The sequence below is a fragment of the Aphelocoma coerulescens genome, assembly GCF_041296385.1.
Source record: "Aphelocoma coerulescens isolate FSJ_1873_10779 chromosome Z unlocalized genomic scaffold, UR_Acoe_1.0 ChrZ, whole genome shotgun sequence".
Lineage (NCBI taxonomy): Eukaryota > Metazoa > Chordata > Aves > Passeriformes > Corvidae > Aphelocoma > Aphelocoma coerulescens.
In genome coordinates, this window is record NW_027184085.1 from 14,620,742 (window position 1) to 14,631,688 (window position 10,947).

The window sequence follows — 10,947 nt, forward strand, 5'->3', positions numbered from 1 at the left end:
GCGCGGCGCGGCGGCGGGCGGGGCCGGGGCCATGGCGGCGGGCGCGGGGCCGCGCGGGGCCGGCCTGGAGGCCGCGGTGCGGGGCGGGCTGCGCGTGCTCCGGGAGCGCTGGATGCGGGGCCCCCGCGAGCGCGGCGGGACCGCGCCGGCCCCGCTCCCGACGGCCCCGGACGGCGCGGAGGGAGAGAGCGCTCTGCAGATGCTGCCGGTGAGCAGGGCCCGGTCACGGGGCGGGACGAGGGGGGGCAAAGCGCTGCGTCGCGCCCTGTCCTTCACTGCTGAATTCCTGAGTCGTTAAACCGCTGCTGTCAATGGTTTTCAGATCGACGTGCAGCTGAACATCATGTCCTTCCTCTCGCCCCAAGATTTGTGCCATTTAGGAAGCACAAGTTGTTACTGGCGGGCAGCTGTGCAAGACCCGTTGTTGTGGAGGTATTTTCTCCTGCGGGATCTCCCCTCTTGGACATCTGTTGATTGGAAATCACTCCCAGATGTGGAGATTTTTAATAAAGCCTTTTCAGAGGTCAGCGACAATGCACTGTATGATTACATGGCAGTGTAAGTATCCCTGTATTCTCTTACATGACTCCCAAGTGTGCCTGCAGCACTAATACTCAGCCCCCAGGCATCTTTCATATTTACAGCAATAAAGCTCTGCTGTAAGGTGCTGTTTAAATTGTGATGTGTCTCAAATTCATTGTTTATTTTGGAAACACAATTTCCTGTTGTTCCATGGTCTGGTTAGCTCTTTTTTGTTTGGAACTCAAAAAGAATGTAAAACATAGTAAAAAAGACAAAGCTAGTGCTATAAAAAATTAAAGCTTTTTGTAAACTGTATGTCTGCTATGGCACAGAAATTCTGCATACCGTTGATCTTGATAAAGAAGTGTTCTTTACTCTCAGTGCCATGGTAAGCATTTTCATAAAAGTGCCAAGAAGTCTTCAAACTACAGGAAGTGGAATGAATCTTCTTTTTTTTTTTTTTTCATCTTATGTGGAAGACCTAATAATAGAAAAGTGCACAGAATGTGCACAGAATAACAAGTTGTATTGTTTTAGCTCTGGTTGTCAAAGGCTGTAAGACAAAGACTGGTTTCAGGTAGTATAGTTGAAAAGCATAGCAACACACTAAATGTGTTTAGATTACTGATAAGAGCTCTTAAGACAGGTAGATTATTCTGTGTGATTTCTTTTCTAAACTTCATTCAGTCCCCTTAATTTGCAGTAGTGCTCTGTGGATTTGTTTGGGATTTTTGATCTATTTGCAGTTACATTTTCCAAAGGTGGTGCTTAATATGTTGCTTCATGGTTAGTGCATCAACTTGTACAATTTCTGTGCCCTTCAGCCCCACTTAACAGATGGGAACGATATGCCCAGAATTTGAAGTGCAAAATATATACTGCTTTTGAAATTAGATTTAAATCTGTTTAGGTCTGAACCACCTATTTGAAACCACCTGTCACTGGTTTCCACTGTGTCTGCATGCACTTAGCGATTTTGCTGATCTCAACTGAAGCATCTCAGTGTGGGTATTAAGGAGCACACATTTGGTATTTCATTGAAGTGGTTTGTCCAGCAGCAGCCTGCCATGTCTACAGAAGCAGACTGAAGCTGCTTCTCTAGGATGTCTGTCTGTTACTCTTCGCCTCAATTACCAGTCTTTCCATGCCTTCTAGCATCCACACCAAACGAGGATGTAAGTTTGCAGAAAACACTTGTCTCCTTCCACAGCTTGCATGCTCTGTACCTACAGGGAAAATTATTCTTTTCAGGTGGTTGCCTGTCACAAACACAAAAGCAGTCTAATTAAGGTTTTAAAAATGCACTCATAAGGTTCATTTTTTAAATTTAATTTTTAATGTGACTCTTCTGCTTTCATGTTATTTTACCTATATTGTGTATTCAATGAGGATAGGGAATTTGTGATTTTTTTTTTCTAAATAAACTGAAAGATATGTAGATAGAAGTATATACTAAGGTCCAAAAAAGCAGCATTTGGACTTCAAAAGAACTGATGCCTTTGCCTGCTTTTTACTGGTACTTGAAACCATCAGTTTGGATCTTTATAATTTTTGACCTATGCTTTGAGTTGTACCAGTACCGAAGCATGAGAAGTGTGGGACCTAAATCAATTTATATTGTTTGATTAATACCTCTTTTGTATTTTGTGTTTAATTTCTAGTTGCATCTATTTTACACAGATATAAAAGGAGCTGTCCTCAGGGTAGAAGAAGTTTGAAATCGAGCCGTCCCCGGTATGGGGCTGTGACTTCCTTTTTGCAATCACTGGTCACTCAGGCAGAACCTCGCTTTGCTATGTTTGGGCCAGGTTTGGAAGAGCTGGATGACTCTTTAGTACAAAAGATGATGACATGCCCAGAAATTCTGCTAGTAGCTGGCCTACCTCATAGACAAATTCATGGTAATGATGGTTTTGGCTTTTGGCCTTCATATCTTGTAAATAGATATAACACAAAAAACTTGGAAGGAGAAATGAAAAAAAAGGAATGATTTTTTTGTATCCTTAAAATTCAGTAGAATCATGGTAAAAACAAACCATTTTCTCTCTGATTTGTTCAGAAGGATAAATGCAGTGAACATTTGGGGCAAACTAATAGCTTCAGTGAACTTACGATTAAATTTGCACATTGTCAGAAGAATCATTTTGCTCCCTCTGTTTTAATCCAAAATTCTTTGTTACAGCTGCTGTTGTAATTGATAAATGCAGACAGGCCTTTCTTTCAGTATTGCTTGCAGTAAGTGGCTAAAAAACACATTTGTGATTTTATGCAGGAACTCAAGGCTGATTCTTACATGAGTTGGTATTCTGATATCAAATGATGTAAATTTTATTTAGAAGAGTTACAAGAGCAGGTGAGGGATTTTTTTTTTTTAAATGTTTAAAAGAGTAGCTTTGAAAGTCTAATTTGACTTCAGTCCAAGCCAGAGACAGAAGTGTGTTACTTTTTACCTAATGGTTATTTCAGCATAGCAGAATTAGAATAATTAAATTGTATTTATAGGAAGCATGAAAAATATTTTTAGTGGGTTTTTTATTTCTCTCATATGTCCTTTTCAATGGAGCTTGTCATAAGCAGACTGGAGCCTTTTCTATGTCAGTTTCAGCTAATAAACACAAGTCTGGCTCCATTCTGATTTAGATTTCTAGGTTCAAGTCTAATAATCAAAAATATGGAAATGGTTTTAATACCATTGACTTGATTTTCATTAAATTAAAAGTCTGATCAGTTGGAGCATGTATAAAGTTTAATTGTAAAATAGTAAATCCGCTACTGCTAACAGCAATATCTAGGCTTGAATATATTAATTTTGTGGCACCACTGGAATTTCTGAACTACCACTTAATTGTTTTCAGTAGCCAAATAGTTGTAATCACATATATTCATTTTTTTCCCTCTAGGAATCGGATCAGGAGTCAGTTTTCAGTTTAACAACAGTCAAAAATTCAATATTGTGACACTGTATTCCACCACGAGGTAAGATAAGATCTGTTCTCCACCAAATAAAAAGTACAGTTTCTTATTTATTTCATACTTCTCTTTGTAATCTTGTCATGTGACTTTCATGTGCACTTTCTCATGCATGGATATCCCTTATAAATTGAAGTTTCAATGCATTACTTTGCTTTTCCTTTCTTTTTTCAACCTCTGAGTTTTCACATGGAAATAATAAAGCTTTTCCAAACTATTTACGTACCAAAGGTGTATGACGGGTGCATTACAGGTGCCTCTATCCCTCTTGATACCTTGGTTGAGGCCCTTTTAAAACACTCTATACTCACCCTGGAGTGTTACTTTCATACGCATCGTGCAGATTGCTAACCACCTCTATATGTGCACTCAGAAAGAAAGCTGGGCAGGAGGGGGCAGGGAGAAGTGAAACCATTTTCCTGGCTCAGCCCATTTTCCTATGCCTTTCCTGTGCCACCTAGACTTTCAAAGATTCAGTTTTGGCATTCTCAGTTAACCTGACTACTGAAATACTGAAATATCTTTCAGTGTGGAAAGGAGGAGAGCAAGGGAAGAGCAAGCTGTTGCTGTGAATAAGATGTTTTACCAAGAGAACAGCATAGTAGGGAATCAGCAAGCTGTGCACTACAGTGTAATAGCTCAAGTGAGGAAGGTGTGCGAAGTAGTTGATGGATTCATTTATGTTGCCAATGCAGAAGCTCAAAAAGGTAAGGGGTTTCTCTTTATTTATATTTCACGAGTAACTAGAGTGTTAGATTACAAAAAATATGCAATACATCAAAATCCATGTTCTGATCTTTTCAAAATCTGCTATTTCATCATTGCTTTCCTGTTGAAGAGGTCTCCTGTCCTAGACACTCTCTCGTCCTAGGGGTTATGGCCCCTTGTTTTGTTTATGGTACATACTGATACTGCTGCTATCTACATTACATGTGGGAAATTATCTGGATTAAAAAACGGAACAATTCAAAATAAACAAAAACCTTGCATATGTGTAGGAGAAACATGGTTTGTGGTGTAATAGCCCAGAAACAACCTTCACCAGGAAAACAGTAAAAAATGCAATTAGTCTAAATCAGGTTAGTCTTGTAAGATGGTAATCCAAATAACAATTATGGTAATTGTCTTTACATTCATTAGCTTTGAATGGAGGAAAAGGGCTAGCTCAGGAAAGAGGCAAGTGAAAAAAATTTAAGGGATACACTAGGGAGAAAAGTGCATTCAGTAGGGAAGAGCTGCTAACTGTGCAGTATGAGTATGAGTATAACTATGAGTATTTCTGAATGTCTTGTTGCAATTTTGATCTCTGTGAGGTACTCAGAAAACATTCTGATGTTAGGACTGAAATAGGCTGCCATAGAGTCTGTGGAGATCTTTACCATCAAATGTCATCAATATCTGTGTAACAGTAAGGGCAGATGAATCAGTCTTGTGATAAGCAGAACAAGATTATTTGGCCTTTCCAGCCCTCTGTCTCATCACCTCTGAAACAAAATAAACCCCAAAAATGAAAACACCTTGTATTTGCATATATTTAAGATTCATATATTAAAAATTGTTTCTTAGAGCATGATCGTCCGGAGGAGCTGGCTCGTATTTTGGCAATGATTGATCCAGCCCTCGGGCCTCCGAACAGACCTCTCCTGGTTTTGTCCTGTGTGTCTCACGCTGGTGTGAAAAGAATTCCGTGTGTTTATGTGGCACATCAGTTGCAACTAAATCTGCTACGTCAGCCCTGGATGGTACTTGCTCTTAAACCTTTATTTTCTGTTTTTCTGTGGTTGAAATGTAATTTAGACTTTCACGTTCCTGAACCATACCTACCTAAGCAAGTGGGCAGCTTTCAACTCTAGTACATGAGCTCTCTGCTAAAGTGGAGGATTTAGTTTGTCTGGTCCTCTAAGGTGAATCATTAGCCTATCTGAACACAAAGAGCTAAGTGACTTGCCCAAAAGCACACTAGAGACTTAGATGGAACCAAAATGTAAGGAAGGACAAATGATGGTCTTGAAGGGAGTAAGGAAGTTTCAGTTCATTTAAATCTAAATTTCCTGAGTCACAACCTTGGACACAAGATAGATTTTTGGGACATTTTTCAGAGACTATTTACTGTCACTTGATGTGATGTCTTCAGTTTTTGACAGATGAGTTTTTAACCTAGGATCTGAGGTCCTGAACTCATTTTTTATGCTTGTCAAACACAGTATCTATCAGCATGGTTCAGCCACACAGGATTAATTTTTGTTGATGTTATGCAGCTGAAGAATAACTTAATCAGAAAAAACTCTGATTTGAGATAATTCCTTTGTTTTCATATGGAAAATGTTTATAGGCTTCATACACAACATACCATTTATAACAGCCACTGGATGGGATATTACAAAATCGGAGTGTTAATAATATGCATAGAAGTCTAAAGCTAGCAGCATTTTTGTTCTAAGAGGTACAATAAGAATTTTCAAGTGGATTGCCATCTGTAAATAAAGTATAATGTTCCAGAATAGCTGATGGAACAATTGAAAAAAATTCACCCTGATACCAAGAGTGAAAGCTTTCCTAATACGAGGGGGTTTTTTGTTTTCTTACTCTTATAAAACCTTTTTTGTCTAAGGGACCTTTACACTAGTGATAAAAATTTAGATTTGACTGTTTCTGACTTTAGAGATAGACACACAGTGATACTAAAATACTGTTAGATCCTGTTAGTTGTTATCTCTAGTACTACATTAACTTTTTTTTTTCCCCCGCAGATGCAGGACACTGTAGCTGCAACTTTAGATGGATTGCTAAATGGAATTGAGTGGCTCTTGGAAGAAGCAAATAGTAAAAATGCACAGTAATGGAATTAGGCATTGTTGCACTGTATAAACCCTTTGGTGGTTTGCATTTCAGTTGAAGTGAGAATCTTGTCCTTCCTGCCAGAGTACTGTCGGGAAAATTAAAAGGCAAACCTGCATTTATTTCACTGCACATACTTAAATCCTTAACATTCTTCCAACTATAGTCCTGAATTAGAAGTACAAGTAGGATTGCCTGGATTCCAGTTGCCATGAAGAAGTGATTTGGAGGGACAATCTGAGTGGTTTGGTTTGGTTTGGTTTGGTTTATTTCTTTGAACCAGAGGCCTTTAGAGCACAATCTTTTCTCAATATATCTGATGGTCTAATATCTTCTGTAAATATATATCTAACACTACATTAGTTTATCAGCACAGCCCTATCACACATTTAGTAAATATATTCAGTGGAGATCTTTACAGTGACACTTCCTGACCAAAGAAAGTATACTGTAGGTTGTACAGTAAAAGGCTGACAGAAAGACAGTAACTCCTGATTTCGAAAGACTGAGTTCTCCTGTATTTTTCTAGACAAAATGTCCAGACAAAAAATAGCAGGTGGGATTGTCAGACCAGACCAAAATTCTAGAAGCAAACAAACACTGCTGTGTATGAATTGTTTCTTTGTTGTGATCTTACTTATTAACCAACCACTACAGACTTCAGCATCTTCTGCTTTCTCTTGCACTGAAATCATTAGCTTGAACTGGACGTGCCTCTGATACCTTGAACAAATGTTAAGTAGAATCATTAGTACTCCAGAACTTCATTGTATGCATACACTATCAGTTTTTCAAATAGTTGTGGCCATTTGCAGATGTGAATTGTACCTGTCTTGAAATTTTCCACACAGTTGCAAAAATTTTTATGAAAAGCAAAGCAACATTTTAAAGCTGGAATTGTGTTTTCCATATTGATGTCTTTTGGGATAGTCATAGTCTTCTGCCTTTTCCTGGTTTTATTACTGGGGGAATGTTCAGAAACTTTGCTTGGATTTCTGTGCATTTATTTGCTTTATTCTGGGATTTTTTTTTTCCTCCTATCTTCATGGAAATTCAAGTGTCTCACAATTTTTTCTTGGTACCTAGATAAATGACTGTAATGGTGCACATAAAGCTGTAACTGCCCTTAATCTGGGATACATGATGATCAACACAGCTATGTCATTCCATTTGAGAAGATGTTTGAGATTTTTAATGAACTAGAAAGTATCTCTTTTTCATCTTTTTGCACAATTAATTCATCTTTCTAGATAATTGTTGTATGTGTTCTAATCAGGACATATGGGAATTTCACAGGAAAATCCAAAGGAATATACACAATGAAAATTCTGTGGCTTATCCCTCTTTTTTTTAAGTGTTTGTGTGTTTTTCCCTTTAAAATAGAGCAGACACTATGGATTTATGAGTATTTGGGTTAAAATTCCATGCTTTGTGACTGGGTGTATGTGTTTTTCCTGCTAGTCAGAGTAATTTCATAGTGGTCTTTATGCAGGGGATTGAATGCAGCAACCTGATGCTGTATTAGCTGCTACGAATATGGGAGGGTTATGTAAGCTCCTCATTCTACTTTCTTCATAAGGAATAAATGATTTTTTAAAGAACAATATTTAGTCTTTCTCTGTGTGTTGAGCCCCCTCCATGTGTTCATGTGTGCTCACATACTGCAATCACACTGTCATAACAAATGACAGTTGACATCAATAGTCATTGATGAACAACATTATTGTATGTTACCAGTTTAATTAACAGATATTAACTCACTGTCATTTCAAAAGGTTAGAAAAACGTAGAGTACATAATTTTTCGTAAAGAACGTCATTTAGATTAACTTAAACCTAGGATACCTTTCAGAATTTGAAAGGTGCAGAATTTTTCAGGTTTGAAGCATACAGTCTAGAAAAAAAACAGTGGCAATGAGAACTCTCTGCAGTCACAGAGCTCCATGATGGAGTGCTGTGGTGGATCACAGGCAAGGAAGATGAGCATGTGCACTGTCCAGAGGAGCAGCTGAGGTGCACAGAGGTGTGCTGTGGAAGAGGCAAGCAGCCTGTTGAGCGTACATACAGTAAATAGTTGCAGAGATGCACAGCCTTTGATTTGACAATTCCTACTATTTAAATTGCTGAGTCTGCTGGATTTAGAAGCACAGTAATCAGTTAAGCTTGGGACTATTGTTACAAATTAAAAAATAGTTGGGTATGGAATACTAGAACGTGACTTAAGTGTATTTAAAAATCTTAATGTAAAAAGAAAATCACTTAAAAAAATCTAATTGGTTTTGAATTTATCAGGGTAGATGCAACTGTGATGGGTTTGTGAAAAATTAAATCAGGATCTGAATCCCAGGAATCTTTCTTTCCTAGGGATGAAGGATTCTAACAGCACTAGAAAAAAATTGCTTTCCTGCCCATTGAGGCAGGATGTTTATCTAGTGGTCACAAAATAAAAAGTTAAAATAACAATACATGTGATTTATAAGAAAACTCAGTTACTGAAGCTTCACCTGAGCAGCCTTCCAAAAAAGAAAGTGGATATGGGAATGCTAATTTTCTCATCTTTGAAACTTTGAGTAACAGAAATGCCTGCTGCCAGCTCCAGAGCAGTGCCTGGGGGCACCTGCCAGGCTGTTATGACAGAGGGAGCACACTGTCACTGGTGACATGTCTCTCAGGTTATGGTGATGCTGGAGCAGCCCTGGGTGGTCACAGAGGGTCTAAGCAGCAGTGTCAGGACCCTTCTAGTTGCAGCGTGAGAGGGAAGCTGTGGCTCACGGTGTGCCCTGCAGGATGGCACTGCTGATACACCTCAGCCCTGATGCTGTCCAGACAGTGTCCCTAAACCCTTTGCCAAAATTGCTTCAAGTAATCAATTGCACTCCCTTCTCAGTGCAGGAAGCAGGTGCAGTTATAGAAAAACCTATGGGAAAATGAACATGCTTTGTAAAAGCTTATAGACAGGGAATATGCTGCCACTTAATCTGATGGGTATTGTCTATGACTTTGTATGGTAGCATGAATATCACAGCTAAAGAGAATAGATGGAGTTGCTGTCAGGAAAACATACGGAAATAATTGCTGACATTATTGCAAAGTGATTGATGTCTATGATTTAGTGTGGTTTTTGGATGCCACTCTAGCACTAGTGGTTCTGGATAAATTACTTTCCTCAAATATACAAGTTGAGAAATAAAATTCTTTGGTCAGTTACAGAAGGTGATATTATAGCTAGAGCTTGTGCTTAAACCTCAGGCCCAGAGGATGTCTGAACAAAAGCTGCCCTCGGTTGTTTTAGGAGGAAGAAACTGCAATCAAGAATGTAGGCAGTAGGCATACAGAAGAGACCTAACAAACAATAAAACACAGTGGATCTGGATAAGGGGTATATTTAAGAAGCAGTGAGATTAGATACCTCCTGTGATATGCAGAAAAGACTCCACTTCTGGAATAAGTAGTGAAGTAGGTATGTTTATTCCAGCGCTGGGACGCGCGGGGGATAGCTCCTCCAACGTCATGCCTGTCGACAGCTGCATTCAGCTTGGTATGTATCAGGTTACAAGTTCCATATTCATTGAGTTTCCCAATACGTCTATACATATTCATTACCTAGCCCCACCTAGCCTCGCCTCGTACTACAATGAGCCTAAAAGTCATTTACATGCGCAGTGTAGTCTGGTGGTCGTGGGCAGGGGTCGCTGAGATAGCGCAAGGGTCTTCCTCAGATTAAGTAAAGGGTCTTTCTCATTCTGAACTTTTCACCTTGCTTCCCTGCACATGCTCTTTATGTCCTTGGCCCAAGTCCAAACTTCAAGGCTGGTTTAAGTTAGGTTGAAAACAGGATCTTTGGTCAAGATTCCTTCCCTTTATCAATAGTCCTATCTTCTCATCCTGCTTTGGTAGGCACAATAAGTGTTGAGCAAGCGGTATGCATTGCTTCTAACAAACAACTTAGCAAATCATTTAACCTCTGCTTCCCCATCCCCCCTGATTCACCTGCATCAGATCACTTCTGCTCCAGCATTATCCTGTCTGTGCTGAGAAGCTGTTCACAGGTGCCAGTCTGGCCAACACTGGCCAAGGTTCCCAGGTAGCCAACCTCTTAAGGTTCCTTCCTCCAGCCTCTTAAGTGTCTTAGTGGCCCTTTGTTGGATTCTCTCTGGTTTGTATCTCTCATACTGCAAGCTTAGAACTGGACACCCTGCTCCAGATTCAGACCTACCAGTCCTGGGCAAAGGGGAATTGAGCACTTGTCCTCGATGTAGCCTTTGCCACTGTGTGGGCACACTACTGAATCCAGGTTCATGGGTCTCCCAGGACCTCAGCTCCCCTTTGCAGAGCTCCTCCAAAACCAGTCACCTGTCCTGCACACGTGCACAGAGTGTTCCCTACTGGAGGCAGGACTTTGCTTATCATCAGGAGGTTTCTGAATCACCCGTTAGCCCACCGAATGGGCTAACAATATTCTCACTTGCAATATTTCTGGCTGTCCTTGCACAAGGAGCCTACTATCTGGGAACACCAGCCTGCATGTGACAGTATGCAGAGTCAGTCACCTTATGGGAGAAAAACGCATTCAGTCTTTTCCAGAGGGCTGAAATCAATCAAGTCATTTGCTCCATCA

General features: G+C 39.8%; 1 protein-coding gene across 1 annotated transcript; it reads left to right on the plus strand.

The window, feature by feature from the left end:
* Positions 1 to 25: 25 nt before the first annotated feature.
* FBXO4 (F-box protein 4) lies at positions 26 to 7,507 on the plus strand. The gene is made up of 7 exons (XM_069001614.1): positions 26 to 208; positions 323 to 558; positions 2,203 to 2,423; positions 3,423 to 3,498; positions 4,021 to 4,199; positions 5,059 to 5,234; positions 6,243 to 7,507. The coding sequence occupies exons 1-7, from the start codon at positions 32 to 34 to the stop codon at positions 6,330 to 6,332; spliced, it is 1,155 nt and encodes a 384-aa protein (XP_068857715.1). The 5' UTR covers positions 26 to 31; the 3' UTR covers positions 6,333 to 7,507.
* The last annotated feature ends 3,440 nt before the right edge of the window (positions 7,508 to 10,947 follow it).

Bases quoted from the DNA above. Each gene is read 5' to 3' on its own strand.
- FBXO4 (XM_069001614.1), top strand. From the start codon at position 32: ATGGCGGCGGGCGCGGGGCCGCGCGGGGCCGGCCTGGAGGCCGCGGTG. The intron at 209-322 runs GTGAGCAGGGCC...AATGGTTTTCAG, and splicing joins GCGCTCTGCAGATGCTGCCG to ATCGACGTGCAGCTGAACAT. The intron at 5,235-6,242 runs GTACTTGCTCTT...TTTCCCCCGCAG, and splicing joins TGCTACGTCAGCCCTGGATG to ATGCAGGACACTGTAGCTGC.